General features: G+C 47.6%; 1 protein-coding gene across 1 annotated transcript; it reads left to right on the forward strand.

Annotated features, from left to right (window-relative positions):
- The first annotated feature begins 6837 nt into the window (after positions 1–6837).
- Positions 6838–13334, forward strand: npas4a (neuronal PAS domain protein 4a). Its single transcript, XM_063189757.1, has 10 exons — positions 6838–7012; positions 7492–7658; positions 7894–7996; positions 8374–8597; positions 8712–8782; positions 8917–9026; positions 10096–10231; positions 10490–10841; positions 10908–12777; positions 13165–13334. Exons 1-10 carry the CDS (start codon positions 6838–6840, stop codon positions 13191–13193), a joined length of 3237 nt encoding a protein of 1078 aa, XP_063045827.1. The 3' UTR covers positions 13194–13334.
- The last annotated feature ends 6460 nt before the right edge of the window (positions 13335–19794 follow it).

Here is a 19794-nt window from a genome sequence, read left to right on the forward strand (position 1 = left end):
GTGTGTCAAATGCAAATCACACCCCCAACATGTATGTAGTGATGTAGTCTACTCCATGTAGAGTACATTTCAAACATGGATTTTCAAAGCTATACATTACGCCTTGTTTTACATGTACAGTAAATTACTAAAATAACAAGTGTTTGCTTAGTGCTTATTGTTACTTAATGTTTACTTAGTGTTTGCTTAGTACATGCCTTACAAGTTACTTATGCAAGCATTAACATTGTATTAGTGCTTATAGATGTATCCCTAAAATAAAGTGTTACCGAATTACATTGCAGCTAAGTCACATGTGGTGTGCAGTATGGTACAGGTTACAGAACAGGACTTGTACAGCATGGAAATGTAACAAAGATCAGCCAGCCCTGTCCACCACTGCAGGTTCGAGCTTGTGACCTCTTAGTGTGACTGAGGTGATCCTGCACTTCTTCACCACCCGGGGCTTGGAAACCCGTGGCCTACCCGTCAACGCTCCAGTTTGGGCATGGGAGTCACAGCAGGAAACGCACTGAGGTGAAGCTCCTGACCGATAGTTCAGCGCTACTGATACTGTATGAGGCTTTGGGAGGGAGGTTTACTAACGTTCTACACCAAAAGACTACTAGTTGGCACCCGTTACATTAGCAACCCTCTCACACGGGAGCACAGGTGCGAAAGCATTGAATCAAAGCTCAGAGACATCTGTGTGAGGTTTACTAATGTGCTACCGCTAAACTCTCTTAGCATCCATTACACACACATACAGTATGTTCAGGTGTCTTAAGAGTCTAATTTATCATGTAATCTATGCCCAGATATTAGCCAGGTTGGCAGCACATGGCTATTATGTTAGGCTACAAATTTAGTCTATTGGGCAACATTTTACTTGACACTGGCATCCTATACATGTCATGACAGTGTCATACTAGTGTCAAAATAGTGTCATGACACAGTTATGGACAAGTCATAAGCATTGTGTCAATGTCATAAATGTTGGCATTGTTAGGGTTATTTGTAACATAACCGAATGTCACTTAATGGCAAAAATCATAAAATGTTTATGACATGGACATAATGTTTATGACACATTCATGACTGCATTATGACACTGTTAGGACACTGTCATGACACTGTCATGTCATACCTATATTGCTGCCTATTGCAAAGAGTGTCCTTTTCAAGTCCCCCCAAAGTCCAGCCTGACTATTCAGTGTATGACATGCAGGCCTGCAATGACTAAACCATGCGCAGGATTCACTCTAATGAAAAATCAAGTGCTATTGTATATATTCACCACCACTATAACTATTCATCATTCATCTGATTGGCTGATTGGTCCGCGAGTACTCAAAGGCTTATGGCAGATTGAAGCTATTTGGGCCTTTATATGACAACTGCCTGTCTACATGAGAGGCTCTCCATACTGTTTTTTTATCTAGACTGTACTTTACAAAATTAAACTTTGTTGAAGATTTTTCACTGTCTTTTCTAAAATCGTCCTCTGTCTGACACTGTTGTCTAGCACCTGCGAGAGGGTTAGTGTGGATTCTCCTGAAGGCTCTATTTCCTCTGGGTGGGAGAGTTAATCTTTGAGCTTTGTGCCACAGCCAAAGAAAGGACGGATTGGCCAAAATCATAGTCTTGGACCCTATATTGTGGGTATAGTATGTGATGGGTAATCTGGATTTATTAGTTACAATGCAATTCCACAGTGTACATGTACATTCCAAATGGCCTGGATCTACCTGTCCAATCCAAGCAGGCTCTTCTTATCAGACTGTTTGATGATCTACTGAGGTCTCAGTGTTTCCTGGTGGAGACACTGCTCCATTAGGTGTCTGTCATTAGATATTAATAGATATCTTATACACCAAATATGGGCTTGCGATTTTTGAGGAACAGGGTCACTCGTTTTAGCTCCCTCATAGAGCTGGATCTTGTCTTGTCTGTGGTCTGCATTATACCTTCTTTAGTTCCGTCCTTTAGTTCCTCTGGCTGGCAATCTTATCCAGGACTCCTGGGAAGATGCACTTTATCTCAACAGGAACTTCCTGGATAAGTAAAGGCAGCGAAACAGACAAATAAATAAATAATAGGCCTATTTATCTTTTATCTCATTTTTTGTCATCCTTATCCTGTGACATGGTCAGTATATGGGCTGTGATTGCCGGACCCCAATCGTGTGGCATTAAGCCCCAGGAACCGGGACACCCTGCTGGACCGATGGCTTACCTGGGGAGCTCATTGGTCTTTCAAACAAACACACAAACACACACACACACACACACGCACGCACGCACGCACGCACGCACGCACGCACACGGACGCACACATACACACACACATGCACACGCACGCACACGCACGCACACACACGCACGCACACACACACACACACACGCACACACACGCACACGCGCACACGCGCGCACGCACACGCACACACACACACATTCTTTTGCTGACATCCTCCCAGGCCTTTCATCCTCTCAGTAGCTCATTCCTGCCCCCCATGAACACATACACATAGCCTACACACACACACACACACACACACACACACTATTCTCCTCCAAAATGCTCTCTCTCTCTCTCTCTCTCTCTCTCTCTCTCTCTCTCTCTCTCTCTCTCTCTCTCTCTCTCTCTCTCTCTCTCTCTCTCTCTCTCTCTCTCTTCTATCTTTCTCTCTCGGACGCACACACACATCACCCCCTGCCTGTCTTGTCTGGCAGCTAACCACTATAATGCTCTATCATTACCTGCACTACAGGAGGCCGGAGCAGACCAAGCTTTCCCCCGACTTAACACACTACAATACAATACCTGGGGCCTGAGAAACAGCACAAGAACAGGAGAGAGGGGCAGGGGAGATGAGAAGGAAGGAATGAGTGAAGGAAGGCATGATAGAAAGGCAGAAGGAATGACAGAACGGAGGAAGGAAGGGAGGGAGGGAAGGAGGGAGGGAGGGAGGGAGGGAGGTAAGGAGGACTGTTCCGGCCATTTGTAGAAAATTTTTCACTTAAAACTTTGCGTTTTGGGCTTTTCACATCTATTTAGACAGGACACTTAGAGAGCAGACAGGAAGTGAGTGGGAGAGTGAGATGGGGTTGGTTTGGGAAATGACCTAGGCCGAATTGAAACCTGTGTCCCACTTTATGGTATGGGCATTTTACTTGTACATTCTAAGGCCAGTCACATCTTTGAAGACCGGATGGATGCATTGGTTCCGGAACAGCCGAAAGACAGCTTGCACACTGTGCTGAAGGCATAAGTACCCGGTAGTATTGTTTAAAAAAAACTTTTGCTACACATTTACACTGTACCTAATTAATGTTACAGGGACACTAATACAGTGTAAACGTGTAACAGCAGCGCCTTGCAAAATACAGTACCTTAGCACATAGAGACAGCAGCTTGCCTGACTGATGAACACGTTGGACAGGAGATATGTAGGTTAGGCTATATAGTCCTCTTGTGCTCAGAACATGCTGCCTGGAATGATGTTGGCACATTCTGTGCTCTTGGACTTGGCCAAACGTATTCACAGTCTTGTTTCTGGGCCTGAGCCTAAAGACTGTGCTGTGCTGAACCTCCCCGGGCGATGGATTATGGCTCACAGCAGCAGTTTCTGAGTGTGGAGAGATGCTATGCATCATCATCATCGCTATAGAAGTATATGGGTCAGTGACTACCAGTGGATTTCGTAGGCCTACATCTTTTTGGGAAAATGAACATTGACGGGGGGAAAAAGCCCTGCCTCAAACTTGGGATCCATGCTGGTGTAGGCCTATGGATAAAACATTACCTACAGGGGCATAGCACCAAATTTGGGGCCCCAGGAACAACCTCTTTCATCGGCCCCCCACAACATTGTCCATGGAACATTTTCCATAGGAAGGCCCCCGGGGGGGCCCCCAGGTGGGCTGGGCCCTAAGAAAGAGTCAGGGTTTTCCCCCCCTGTTCCACGCCACTGTATACCTACACTAACTGTCAAAATCTTGGAACTTGTATTTTTTAAACATTGTGCACTGAGGTAATGGTACTGAGTTTTTGTTGCTGGCCCATTCTGTACATACGAAAATGTTGACAAATAAGATTAAGATTTAGTTGGACAACAAAAGCAGACTTTATGTGTTTTAGAGAGACAGGAGGACTAGCGTCTCAGTTAAATAGGCTGGCGCTTTGGGGGGATATGTTACACGTCCGTGTCAGTCACCGGAATAGTGAGAAAAGGTAATGAGTATATCGATTAATGCCCCATCCATACACATTAGCTGGGAGAAATACGTGTTAGTTTACAGCTGCTAAAGCCCGGTCAAGGCTGCGGGTGAAGGATAATGCTGTTTTGGGTCGTAATCGCTCGTGCCTCATTAAATTTCACGGCAATATGGCTCGTGTGGTCGTCAGGTATATAAATCTGATTGCCAAATGTCTGTCCCCTGTTGATAGCGGTGGTCCGAGTGTTGGAATTAAAACGACAGGAAATTTGATACCTATTTTTAGACGCGAAACAAAAGCATTTGGCTAAAAATAGAGGAAATAGAGTAGTGGCATCCATTTGGCGGGAGCATTTTTGCCGGACTAAGTCAACGCAGCAGAGCTATTTTTAGCTAGAGTGCTAGTCTCGCCTCGCAACAGGTCTGTGTCTAAATGTCGTTATGTTTGTGAGCAGGAGGTCAGCGTGGGCAAACAATATAGGCTACAGTTATTTCTGTCCTCGTTTTGTTGTTTTGTGCGGGAGTCATAAAACCCCGGGAAAGCACGAAATCCTGGAAAAGACCATTAAAAGTAGCCTACAAAGAGGCAGCGAGCAAACTAATAAATCCCGGTTTATCCCTCGCAGTAAGGGGACACAACTGGTTATACATTTCTTTAAATCACACTTTTTGACTCACGAAAGGTGGCGATAAAACGAGTTGATAGGGAGTTCCATGGAGACTTCAGAAAGGGGTGACTCGAAAACACGACCACGGTCACCATGACGGCTAAAAACGTGATAAGGGGGGCATTGCACATTGGTGTAGGTGCGTGATACCTTGATAATGTTCATGATGATGAATCACCACGAACCTTTGTTTCATTATTTGATAACCGCCTAATATATTCTGAGGGATAATTCGAAGAAAGGCCTTATCGCATTCTGTCCGCATAGCCACCACAGAGCGACCATGCGTATTCAGCACCACGGACAGCGAACTCCACAACCCGCTGTGAACGCTGTGCCTTCCCACCATTTATTTGAGCCAAATGGCTTTGCACAAGCCTTTTACTGGCTTCTCACCTTTAGATACACACGATAAGTCTTGGACAGAGAGACACACGTCCAGTAACTGACCACCACCACCATCACCAGCTGCCGCAGCAGCAGCAGCAACAATAGCCCTTGACTGCTTCATTGAATCCACATCGCTCATGTTCGCCTTATAAGGACATACAGGTTTATGTAACACACATAAGACTACTTTTAAATATGTCTCGCATGCTGTGCTGTGCTGTAGTCTACTACGCCACCCCCTTCATTTGCTCAGTTGCTTAAGCTACTCTAGCACAAGGGAGACGGTTTAATTAGGGTTGACTGGAGCAGGCTAGGCTGCCTAGGCTATCCATTCACAAAAAAAGTATCTGCCTTGCTCCGACAATGATGCAGTGTGACTGTCCTACACTCCTGTCTTTGCCCCAAGGCTTGTGGCGGTGACTGGACGATTATCTTTCCCCAGCCTCATCCCAAGCAATGCAAAACGCAATTTCCACCAGTGCCTACGTCTACATGTATAGGCTAATATTAGGGGGAATAATAAATCATGTGTGTAAATAATGGCATGCGTATGATTGCGCTGTCTCTTCGCCGTCAGGATGTTTAAATCGCAAGCCAGTGATGCATGGGTATGTATCTGCGTGCTACGACTGCAGATGAGCTGCTGCACTCTTTCAGGGGGATACTACACAGCCTGGCATGCACTCTAAAACACAGTACGATACCGCTGCCCTGCCTCTTTCGTATGCACCTCACCTCCTTCCAGCGGACCCCCCTTTTCCAAACTCCCCGTCCCCGTTCCCCCCATCCTTACAACAGTGGAGTCCGGTGACTCCGTCTACGTTATCAGCTAAACCCCGCCCATCCCTCGGTTTTGTCCAAATCGGGCTTTTTGCGTCGCCGGAGCTCCCGATACCAGGCCAACGTCATCAGCAGAGAGAGGGAATGCTGACGTCGGAGCAGTGTCACCCGGAGTAAAGAGGCTTGGGAGGGGGGAAGAGCGGAGAGAGGAGAGTGGTTCAGCATAGCCAACACCGATATGAGACGTATCAATCCCCCGCGGCCCCCCCTTTCTCCGTTCACCCCCTCACCCTCTCCCTTTTACGTCGGTGTTGGCGCGTTGGGAGCCCCCTACACCGGTGGAGTCCCAGGCTATATAAGTTACCGCCGAGCAGAGTAACTCCACCGGATTTACGGGCTCCGGACATCTGGGCAACAGAGACGGCTCTTATAGCTGCGAACTCACTCACTCACACACACTGTACTTACACCGGGGGAGAGATCCACCACAATCTCCCCGTCCACAACCGAACCAGGCGCTGTGGCGGAGCAAAGGAAGAGCACCAAAACGGATCGGAGTAACCATGAACAAGGACTAAAGACCTGTGCGGAACAACAGCTGAGATGACAGTCCAATGAAGCATCACCCAAGACAGGGCTTATAAAGACCAACCTGCAACTCTGACTTCCACGTTCTAGGGAAAGAGGAGCAACTACCTAACCAAGACATTCCTCCGAACAACTCCAGCACCAACACCGCTGAACTCAGAGTTTCATCCGAACTCCGGGGGATTTTCTTCTCAGCGCGGCGACAAACTACCATGTATCGGTCCACTAAAGGGGCGTCCAAAGCTCGTAGGGATCAGATCAATGCAGAGATTCGGAACCTCAAGGACCTGCTCCCCATCTCCGATGTGGACAAGGCTCGTCTCTCCTACCTACACATCATGTCCCTGGCATGCATGTACACCAGGAAGTCGGTGTTCTTCAGCGACGGTAAGCAACATTGCGCAATACCAACTCTCTCTCATAACACACACGCAGGCATCCCTCTGGCTCAAGAGTAGCACTACCTGAAGCACTGCACCTGTTGATTTACGTAACACACAAGGAATGCGAGAGTTTTGTGCTAGTCGGCCATTTTTATGGATACATTACTATAGTGCACTGAAGCAACAAGTGGATGAGGCAATTAGTTGAGAATACAGTATATGATTCCACCAGGCATGTAATGGATCTGTATGTAAAGAAGTAGATAACAAGGTTCCAATAAAAAGAGCAGTTTCTGTGCTGTGAATGCATCATTGCACTTGTTGGTCGCAGAGCAGATGTGCTGTCCATGGTGCTGGAAATACTATCGCATGCAGCAGACGGCAGTGAGTTCCGCATTATGATGTGAAGCTATGCGGGGAAATGAACTATTAGCTGTGGCGTTTATTGGGGGGAGTCTGATGATACTATTCCTCTCTCCTCAGATGCCTCCATCACTGAGAAACCGGAGGAGGAGGAGAGGAGCTATTTTTCCTTCCATGAGCTGTCGGAGTTGATGCATGAAATGCCCGGCTTTCTGCTGCTGCTGACGGGGGAGGGAAAACTGCTGTTCCTGTCAGACAGCGTCGCTGAGCATCTTGGTCACTCCATGGTGAGTTCTTGGCAGATGACATTTGATGAGTGCATGTACACACACACAGACATGTTGATTCATTATCCACACACACACACACACACAGACAAACACACACAATGAATGTGCGTGTGCGTGTGTGTGAGTGTGCGTGCGTGTGTGTGTGTGTGTGCGTGTGTGTGTGTCGTATTCTGCTTGCTTCATGGTGGTGGAGCTGTTTTCCAATCCTCCTGTTGCTGCTGCATTTCCACAGGTGGATCTGGTTGCCCAGGGAGACAGCGTTTATGACATCATCGACGCCGCGGATCATTACATCATGAGGAGTAACCTGGTGCCTCCAACGACCCAAGAGACAGGTAGGCCAAACTAATTAGACTCATTAACACACCTGCAGCTGTCCCCACATAGCACAAGAGACAGGTGATTAACAGACCCATTTATGTGCCTACAAGTGCTCATCGTACAAGAGAAATAATGCACCAGTTAATGCACCTACAAAGTACAAAGTACTTACTGTTCATAGTACAACAGGTTTCACAAGGCCAACTTACACACCTGCTACAACTGGTCATAGTACAACACATACTGTAGTGGTCATTAACACACCTAAGTCAACATTAACACAACTGTTTATAGCACTCAGCGGTTTTCAGTGTCTACTCATGACTATACGAGTATAGTCACCTGAATTAACCTGTCTTTTCTCAATTTCGTTTCTGCTCCCTCCCAACAGATCGCCTCTTTCGCTGCCGCTTCAACACCTCCAAGTCCGTCCGCCGGCAGAGCGCCGGCAACAAGCTGGTGCTGATCCGAGCGCGCTGCCTGTCACCGCCGGCTGCCCCCACCTCCACGGGCTCCTCCTCCTACTGGAGCTCCAACCCGGTCTGGGTCTGCTTCTGCTCACCCCTGGACCCCCACCCGCCCCGCCCAGGCACCTCCACCACCACCACCCCCACCGTCGCCATCACCCCCGAAGCGGAGCCGTCTCGGCGGGGTACCGCTGTTGGCACCATTGCCTCCACCTCTTCCTCTTCCATCTCCTCCTCCGTGTCCTCCTCTTCTTCCTTGGAGCACAACCTCTTCCTGGCTTGCTTCTGCTCCCAGCACAGTCGAGACATGAGGCTACAGGAAGTGCAGGACAGGTGAGCACTGACAAATTAATTCATTTTTTTTTTATTAATTCCTTATTTATATTATTTTTTGATCATAACTGTTGTATACAACACTGTTGTGTATTCCTGTTCCACTAAGTTTGACCCGTTTCTTCCCCTTGCAGTGTGAACGACTACCTGGGCTTGGACGTGGAGACGCTCCGCTCTCGCTCCTGGTACAGCCTGCTGCACCCCCAGGACCTCACGCATGCCTCCTCCCAGCACTGCAGCCTGCGTGAGTCCCCTTACTCACTCACCTTCCCCCCCCCCCTCACTCAGCTATACACCCCACTTACCTCACCTGCCCTCCCTACAATCAGCTATACACCCCACTTACCTCACCTGCCCTCCCTTCCTTACCTAGCTGCTGCTCCCCAAAGCACACCTGCTCCCCTCACCTACCTGCTCTTATCACTTCTTCCAATCTTCTCACTTCTCCTACCTGCCCTGTCTCACTTACCTGAACGCCTCATTTACCTGCGTCCCCCCAGTAACCTGGTTACTGCACTTCTGGCACTACACCTAGATCACCTCACCTCTTAGATCACCTGACTTACTCCACACGGCCACCTTCCCTTATCTGTCCTCCCCGCTCACCTGCCTCTCTCCCTCTGCCAGCACACCGCATCACTCCACCGCACAATCCTCTGCCCACCCACATCACGATCACCTGCCCACACACACTTCCACTGACAGCCCACTGCCATGCTCTCTCTCTCCCACTTTTTCTCTCTCTCTCCCTCTCTCTCTCTGTCTCTCGCTCTCTCTTCTCCCTCTTCTTCTTCTTCTTCTTCTTCTTCTTCTTCTTCTTCTTCTTCTTCTTCTTCTTCTTCTTCTTCTTCTTCTTCTTCTCTCTCTCTCTCTCTCTCTCTCTCTCTCTCTCTCTCTCTCTCTCTCTCTCTCTCTCTCTCTCTCTCTCTTCTTCTTCTTGTTCTACTTCTTGTTCTTGTTCTTGTTCTTGTTCTTCTTCTTCTTCTTCTTCTTCTTCTTCTTCTCTCTCTCTCTCTTGCTCCTTCTCTTTCTCACTTCTAACTTACCCTCTCACTCTCTTGCTTGCTAGCCCACACACACACACACACGACCTCTCACTCAAACACACCTCAGCAGCTCATGATCCACAGCACACCCACTAAACAGCAAAAAAAACCACAACAACACCTTCTTACCAGCAGCTCTGTATAGACTTCACCCACATCCGCACCCACTGTCCCACTGTCTGTGATGTGTGTTGGTGTTGATGATGGTGCTCCCCACACGTGTGACTCATGTGTTGCCTCCTCCTGCTCTTGTGTTGCCCACTGCAGTGCGGGAGGGCGGTGAGGGCCGTGCTGAGATGGTGGTGCGCGTGGAGGGGGCCAGCCACGCCTGGGTCTGGCTCTACATGGTGCTGCAGCTGGAGACCGGCGAGCACCCCATACGCAGCAATAACTTCGTCATCAGGTGAGTCAAGTGCATGGATGCATGCACGCACGCACGCACACACATACACACAACACTACACACACACACACACACACACACACACACACACACACACACACACACACACACACACACACCAAAAGTTGTTGGCAAAAAAGACGAATGAACGCAGATCACAGAACTTTGTATAACTAATATATGAATATAATTATGCAATTTAATGTTTATTTCCACATTTATTAACCCCTCTTCCATGTTTGTTTCTTTTCCTGCCAGTGAGTCTGAGGCTTGGTCGGTACGTCAGCAGCTGACCACGGAACAGAGCCAGCTCAGCCTGGTCCTGGGCTCATCATCCACCACGTCCCAGCCGGAGAGCGCCAGCCTCCAGTCGCCCGATACCCTCTCCAGCCCAGACCAAGTCTTCACCCCGGGCAGCAGTGGCGTCTCCGCACAGTCCTTCGACTTCAGCACCGCAGCTATATGCGGAGCTGGAGAGGACCAGCAGCAGCAACAGGCTGGTGTCTCCAAGGCGGCCGCCCAGGAGGAGGCCACTAGTGTTGGGGCAGAGGGCGCCAGGTCCAGCCTCTCATCCCTGGAGGAGGAGAGCCTCTTCCAGCCAACTGCTGCAGCTTCCACCACCACCCCCATCATCACCACAGAAGGCGACAGCGGCAGCGGTATCAGCCTCGTCGAGCCTCTGGTGAGCCCGTCCGCAGCATCCTCCCCCATCCCTGTGACCGTGGCGACGGTACCCGAGCTAGACTTCCTGACCCAGAACATCCTGCTGCCACCATCTTTCCAGCTGGAGCCTCCCTTGCCCGCTTTGCCACTCCCTCTGCCCCCCGTGCCCACCTCCCAGGCCCAGCAGCAGCAGCAGCAGACCAAGGAGCTGGTCTGCACCCCGCCGTACACCCCCCAGGTGACCAGCGGGGGCAGCTTCCCCTTCGGCGACCCCTTGTTCAGCTTCGACTCCAGCACAGACGCCACCACGCCGTCGCTGGCGGCTCTCACGGGGACCATCACCACGACGACGGCCTCGCAACAGCAGTCTTCGTCTCCGGGCGGCTACAACGCCCCCAGCAGCACCCCTCCGCCTCCCACCACTACGCTCTCCTCCCTGCTACCCCTCACCCTCAACCTCAACCTGACCCCGGCCACCACAGAGCTGCTGTTTCCGGGCGAGCCATGCAGCGGCACCCTGTACGAGAAGCTACCCCCCACACCCGACAGTCCGGGGGACGGCGACTGCACCATCATGAACCTTCCGGAGGTCCGTGGGCCCTTGTACGTCGACGTGCCCCTGGGGCCCCTGCATTGCCACCCGCCACCAGAGGGCCTGCTCACCCCCGAGGCCTCGCCAGGCAAGCAGTCGTACCTGTCCTTCTTCTCCCTGGAGCCCGAGCTGGAGAGGGAGAAGATGGACATCGCTCTGCTGGCCGAGCATATCGGCACCCTGGCTGAAGGGCTGTACCCGGACCCCCTGATCTCCAAGCTGGTCGCCGCTTGCCCGCCTTCTTCCAACGCCAACGCCGCCAACTCTGAGCAGCAGCCATCGTTTACTGACAGCAACGCCAATCTGACTCTGGACCCAGTGGGCCTGGACAATCTCTTTTCCCTGCTGGGGGACTTCTATCCCATCAAGTCCTGGAGGGGCCTGGATCTGCCCATCTTCCCCGACGAAGACTCTCTGTTTGAGGAGAGGGCTCTTGAGAGCCTCCTGCAAGACCTGGCCGCCACCACAACGTCCACATCTTCTCCGTGCCCCTCACCTTCTCCCTCCTCCTCCTCCTCCTTGACGACAATTACCCCGACGTCCTCCACCCTCTCATCTCCGACCTCCTACTCACCTACACCTCTCTCCTCCTCCTTCTCTTCCTCGTCCTCCACTTCTCCGTGCTCCACTCCATCCAGTTCTCTCATGTCCCCAACATCTCCAATGTGCTGGGACGCTCTCCCCTCCTCCCTGCACGTTGACGCGAGTCACTTCCGTAGCGTCCAGTCGGCGCACCGTATCCAGGCGAGCGGCTGTGGTGGGGCGGTGACATTGACGACGACGATGACACCGGTTGCCGTAGAAACAATGGAATGTGGCATGCCAACATCCCCGGGCGACTGGGATGATATGAACAACAACAACATTGACGAAGAAGAGCAGCACGAGGTCGAGATGGAACTCGAAGCCGAGGTCTCCATGGAAACGGACGAGGACGAGGACGAGGACAAGGACAAGTTGTCGCCTCTGTTGTCGAGCGGCGCTCCCATGTCCCCTCCCTCGCCGGCACTGGTGCCATCGACGTTATCCGTGTCGACGGCCTCGCCCTCGAACCTCGACCTGCTGCCTCCAGTCAGCCCAGTGGTCGCGGCACACCACCAGCACCACCTCCACCTCCACCATCACCACCCCGCGCAGCCCGGCCTGCCCTGCGCCCAGTCCCTCCTGCTGGAGGAGCTGGCCACCCTGGAACCCATGTTTGGGGCAGGTGCCTCGATCACCCCCTCCCTGGGGCATCAAACTGAGTTGTATCAACTCCAATGTCACCCCATGCCTCAGTGCTTCCACAAAGGTGAGTTAGCCTAGCGAGTGAGTGAGTGAGTGAGTGAGTGAGTGAGTGTGCATGTGACATGACAGTTTAAACCAGTGACAGTGACGTAGTCATAACATTTTACGTAGGTGTAAATTTGTTTTAGCTAAAATGTAGATTATAACAAAGTTTCATGTACTGTACATATCAATACTGGTATTCTAGCTAATACATAGTGCTACGCTAACAAGGTAGTTGTTTATGTCAGTATAGGTATAAATTTGCTCGAATAAAGAACTACTTCAGATGTTAGTGTTTTGTACCAAACATTTGATTTATTTGTTTTGAATCGGATGTGGCAACTAACCTAATGTTTCTTTTTCTCTCCCTCCCTCCCACCCCCTTTTGCTTCCTTCTCTTCTTTTCCAGATGGGAGCGGTAGTGATCCTCCGTTCTAAAATAAGTCTGTGACTTGCTTCATTAAGTATGGCATATTGCCATATTTCATGGAGACGCATTCACTTTATCAGTGAAGATTATCAAAGTGTATAAATCTATATACATAATGTATATAACTCAACAAAAAGGACTTCAAAAGAACCTGCTCATTTATCCTCTACAAAAGGAGTATTTCAAACATCGACATATTTCGTTCATGTGCTGATCTGTGTTATTTCTATGTAAAAAAAACAAACAAAAAAAACAAACACATGGTGCAACATTTCAACAACGGTGCATTTATAACTAGTTGTATTGCCTGGGTTTCTTAACGGAGCCTAGGAATCCAGTTAACCATTCAACGCTTCTATCTGTTACTACCATGAGTATCGGTTTTACTTACGAAAAGACGAACAAACAGTCAATGAGTTCTATGACCCTGTAAGTTGCAACATTGACTTACAGACGCACATATGTATTCACTCGTAGTGAAAATATTCTGTTGTGAACTTGACATCCTATTCCTATTCCATAGGAAAGGAAAAAAATGACAATAGCAAGCTCATAGCTCTATACCTGGCATGCAGTACCACAACCACAAAACCCTGAAAGTGTGAAGGATCAATGTTTACTTATTTTAAAGACAACAAACAAACAAACAAACAAACAAACAAATCAATAACTAAGTCAATAGATCAACCAAAGAGGCCAATCTGCTTCAGCTCAAGTAGGATTCATTTTCCGACGTGCTGAAATCTGACTTCAAAGCACTTCCAACTCCTTTTGACTTTTGGAGTCAAAATTGCACAACAAAAAAACATGTTACCACGCAACACTTTAGGGATTTGAGTTTGTGGCTGCATCACCAATTTTTTTCTACATTTGACTTGATTTTTGTTTTCTCAATCTTGTTGTTACTGTACAACTTCTGTGATGACATAACGGTGTATGAAACATTTCTCAGTATGTGAAGATGTCTCTTTGTGTATGAGGAACAAACCGAACAAAAAAACAAACAACAAAAACACTTTCCTACAGTATCAGAACAAATATCGGATGTGATGGCGTCCAAGTTGAACGAAAGAAGAGAGGAAAGAGGGAGAAGAGATGGAAGACAGGACTACAGAGAAGATCCCTCTTTCTGAGAAGGAATAGATAGCTGCGTTGATTGTGTGTGTGTTGTACACACACTGAGACTGATTGTTACTGATTGTTACTGCTTGATTCCATTCTTAATGGGCAGAGAGTTTTACCTCTTCTCTCTGGTTGGGGCTAAAATCCACTCTTGCACTGGATTCATTTTTGTAATGCTGGCAAGCTTTTGTTAGAAGCTTTTTTGGTGTGTTTCTCTTTGCCTGGTTTAAAGCTTGGGTCTCACACATGTCCCGGTCAGGCCTTTAGTGAATATCATGGTAAAACATCGCAACGAGTACTATCGATGTGGTGTGGAATTTGGTAATGACACGTACCGTTACGTGTTCGTGTTTCCGTGTGTATGAGCAATTCTTCTTTTTTGAGAGGGGTTTGAAAAAAACACAATGTTTTGTTTAACGAAAAACAAAAAAACATATCTATATGTATACCAAGAACTGGAAGTGAAGGGTTTAGGGTTACTCTTTCTATTCAGTTACCACTCGACATGGGTTTGAGAACAACTCTAAGCCCATGGTGTCGACATGCTAACGTAGAATTATCTACGGTCAAGTAAAGGATTGATTCCTATGTTCTAGCTATTTAAACGCTATGTTTTAAAAAGAAAACAAAAAAGTAAGTATTATATCGGTATGTGTGCTGTTTTAAAAAAATAGATACACATGCATGTGCCTATATGTCTATACTTATAGATACATGCCGAATGGTCAAAGGGTTATGCACATTTGTATATTTGTACATTTGTATAAATCTATACAAGTCTGTACATATCAGAGACATTTATATGAAGAAGAAAACAACATATGGCATATGCTATTTATGGCGAATGGACATTGTGGATCAGTGTTCTTTTTTTCCCGTTTGTGTCGCCAATAAGTGTGTTTGGTTGTTTAAAACAAATGCATTTATATTAAAGTGCACTTAAAGCGGCTTTCTCTTGTCACTCTTTCTTTGCCTTGTATCTCTCTGTGCTCCTCTCATCCTTGTCCTTTTTCTGTTCTTCTCTCTCTTACTCTCTCTCTCTCTCTCTCTAGTCTCTGTAGCCATGTTTGATGTTCACACAGTGTCTCTTTATCATTTTTTCCACTCCTTGTCTTTTTTTCTGCTCCTGTTTCTATGTCTATTCTTCTTTCTTCACCACTAGCCAGTCTATTTGCCTTGCTTGCTGTCAGTTTTGCCTCTCTTGACATCACCCTCTCATCTGTTTCCTCCATTTCTTGGTTCCCATTTCTCCCTCTCTTGTGAATTCCGAGTCCCTTTCACTGCATTTGCTGTCTACATTGCCTATCATGTCTCTACCCTTCTCCCAGTTCCTTCACTCTATCCCTTTAACCGTTCTCCCTATTCCTCCATTCTTCCATCTCTGTTCCTCTTTCTTTTATAACTGGTCTCTTCAGTGTGCCTAGCCATGCTTGCTATCCATCTTCTTGTTCTCTCTCTCTCATCATTCCCTACTGTACATCCATCTTTCTACCTCCTTTTCGTTCCGTTTGCTCTCTCTCCATCTTTCTTTCTTCCTTTCTTTTAATCCTTTCCTTTCTCTGTCCATCTTTCTCTTTCTCTCTCTCTCCCTTTCCCAATTTGTCTCTCCTTCTCCCACTGTACCTCTCTGTCTCCCTCTCTCCCCCTCTCTCTCTCTCTCTCTCTCTCTCTCTCTCTCTCTCTCCATCCCTGTGTGCGCGTCAGCCTCCTCTTCCTCTTCCTCTTCCCCTTCTCTCCTCCCACCAAGCTGGGTCCGCACAGCAACAGAGCTGACGCACGCGCGCAACGTAACGCCAGTCTGTGAGACACACCATCTGACTCAGATTGACGCACACGCTCGCTTGACACCGAGAGCCAACTTCCCATTTATGGCACGGGGCGGGCACACACACACGTGAGCGAGCACGCACACACACACACACGCACACGCACAGAGAAGTGTCACACATACAAAAAGAGTCACCCCTTCTCCATGCCTCCCTCCCTTCCTCTCTCTCTCTCCCTCCCTCCCTCCTTCCACCCTTCTCCGTCAGCAGTCCACGCGCTATGTACCTGCTATGCTGACGTCGTACACAGCAGCCATGTCAAACTCCATATATGGTCTTTCCCCAGTCTGGAGCATCATCATTTGTGGCCCCGCCTCTGCTCTCTCTTCTCCTCTCTCTCGCTCATTCTCTCCTCTCTCTCTCTCGGCTCCTCTTTTTTTCCCCCTTTCCTTCCTTCCTTTCTACGTCACAGCTTCTATCTCCATCTGCCCCCCCCCCCACCTCTCTCTCCCTCTCTCCCTCCCTCCCCTCGCTTCTCTTTTCTTTCAAGCAAGCACAGAAACACACACACACACACACACACACACACACACACACACACACACACACACACACACACACACACACAATCACAATCACACACACAATCACACACACACACACACACACACACACACACACACACACACACACACACACACACACACACACACACACACACACACACACACACACACACACAGGCCGCACAATCTAATAAATGGTGTGCTTTGGCAAACAATGCAGCCAGCCTCCATACACCTGTGTGACCTTACAGTAATCAAATGCGAGCCAGTTCTCATTCATGAGAAATGAAAAGGCAAGGGCTCCAATATGCCCAGTATAGACACGAAGCAAAAGCCATCCATCCATCCATCCATCCATCCATCCGCCTCCCTCTCTCCACATCATCATCATCATCATCCCTCAATTACTGACGTCCGTCCTTGTGTTGTCCATCCAACAAACCACAAGGTACAGAATTAGACTCTTGGGCGTACACGTTTTGAAAAGAGAGGACTTCTTTTCAACTGAAGCAAGGCTGCAGGGGACAATGGCTTGCATGGGGCTGAATGCTGCCGCTTTTGCAGGCGAACATTGTGTTCCTTCAGTTCCCCATAGGCGTCACTGCTGACGCTTGTGACGGCGGCGACGACGACGGCACGGGCTAGGCAGGCGAGCAGGGAAGAGGGAGAGAGGGAGAGAGGGAGAGAAAGAGAGCGCATGGTTGCCACACAGACCTACATAACTCGCTCCTGCAACCTAGTGGCAGACTAGAGGACATACACCTGCACATGTAGAACAGAGCTGTGGGACTTTCTACTGATGCCAATGGTAGACAGAGGTGTTACAGTTTCCTCGATTGCTTACACACAATTTTCGGAATCAGTACTCGAATTCTCATAACTCTACACACAAATCTCCAAACCTCACACACAACAGGCAAAACTCTTCACTACCACTGAAAAATTCACGTCTTGTCGCAAAACAATGTACTATCTTCTAAAAACCTCATTTTGTTCTCAAATGACACACACAAGCAATCATTTTAATACACTCTTATGTGAACCATTGAAGACTAATATGCACATGGTAAAACTCTATACTCAACTTGACACACAGTAGAAACTTATTTTCTTCACTGTTCGACCTACTAAAGAGAGTATTTTTCTGTAGTAAAATACTGAAATATTGTTTTTAGACTCGGAGTACAGATATGTGTGGCAAAAAATATATTTCACATATTTTTCTGACATTTAAAAAAATGCACTAATTTATTGTAAAATATTGGGTAACCACATGAAAGTGATCTCTTGTATAACATATTTGGAGTTCAAAAACTAAACAAATGTGTTTTCTCACTGCATCCACTCATGTTTTCATCAATATCACATGCAATGTGTGTCCTTATGGGGTGATGATCACAGATTGTAAACCGGTAGGAAGATAGTTTGCCCATGTGATGAGGAAGTGAACATAGTATGGCAGTTGATTTTAGTATTTTGAATGGCAATGTGTTCAATGCGACAACCAGGGAATTTCTTCATGAAAATTGTGTGTAATCCAGAGAATTGTGTGTAGTGGTTAGAAAAGACTGTGTTTTAAAACTGAAATGTGAGTGTAAAGAAGGAATTGCGCTTAGTGTTCAGTGACATTGGTTAGGGGAGTTGGGAAATGGGTGAGATGTTCAGAGAATTGTGTGTGCAGTTCCAGAACTTGTGTGGATGCAATCGAGAAAAACTGTAAAAGTAAAAGTGAAAGTAAATTCATTCAGTACAACACAAGCACACAATATTACATAGTGGTTACACCACTGACTCCATTTTATCTCATGAGGTAGATAGACTGTGCTGTTGCTGAAAAACACAAAAAACACAGACTTGATCCAACCAGAGCAGTCAGCTGATCATAAGACAAGTACACAGGTCTACTTTTGACTCAGATAAGTTTCCTGTAGACTGTGTTTCTTTTTTAACTTTCACTTTTACATTTACTTTTAGTTTAGACTCCTTGGATGATACAGTGCATCATCCAAATACATCACCAAATGTTCATCTCTCATTTCCTCCAGCCGCGTACTGAACACAGAGTGTGTTTGATTTCACAGTGTGTATGCATGATGCATGATGAATTAGCAGGCTAGTATTCTAGATCAACTCGTAACAGCAGACAGAATATGTTTTTTGCTTGGCAGGTTGGTCTGGCCTCATAGGGAATAATCGTATGGGCCATGGCTCTATTCTGGCTCTGTCCTCTGATTACAATACTGTCTAGTTTTGAATCTGTATAGTGAGTCATTGGGATGGGTTTAGTACAGTGACTTTGCCTATGGTGAGAGTCCAGACTATAGGCCTAATTAGACCTTAATTGTTTAATGCAATGGGTGCTCATAGAACCTGTTAAGAAAGGGCTTCACATGCCACATATATAGACACTATCTGGGTTTGGTCTCTCTATCTAAAGGCCCATTTCTCAGGCACACGATTTCTAATAACCAATTGGGTTTGAGCTATTTCGAGTGTCAAATGATCTCTCTGGGTGAAATACAAACCCTCAAAAGTATTGAAATTAACTACAGACGGGTGGATAGATGGACTGTGTGAATGGCAAGATAGACAGATATGAAGCTGGGTGGATGGACAGACGGATAGCAAATGGATAGATAGACGGATATATGGATGAAGGTGGAGATGATGAGCTGCTTGTTTATCTGCCCTTCTGTGCTTTGCGTGTGTGTGTGTGTGTGTGTGTGTGTGTGCGTGTGCGTGCGTGCGTGCGTGCGTGCGTGCGTGCGTGCGTGTGTGTGTGTGTGTGTGTGTGTGCGCGCGCACACGCGCTAATGAAAAGTCTCAGCTAGTGAGGAGCCTCCTCCAGTTTTTCACTTCCATGGTGTCAGTCAAGCATTGCCCCCGAGGACTACTGTAGGACCCACAAATTAAAAAGTAAAAATTAAATCTAGCCAACCAGGCAATTCACTACAGATTATAAGATTTTATAAATAAAACTATAAAGTAAATATTCTGGGAATTCTGTATTTTTGTAGTGTCTCTTTCCATAACTTTATTTTTCTGCCTTTTATTTTGTTGCAGAGAAAACACATTCAGGCCTGAACTGAAGCACTGCACTGTGTGTGTGTGTGTGTGTGTGTGTGTGTGTGTGTGTGTGTGTGTGTGTGTGTGTG

The sequence above is a fragment of the Engraulis encrasicolus genome, chromosome 23 (genome assembly GCF_034702125.1).
Source record: "Engraulis encrasicolus isolate BLACKSEA-1 chromosome 23, IST_EnEncr_1.0, whole genome shotgun sequence".
NCBI lineage: Eukaryota > Metazoa > Chordata > Actinopteri > Clupeiformes > Engraulidae > Engraulis > Engraulis encrasicolus.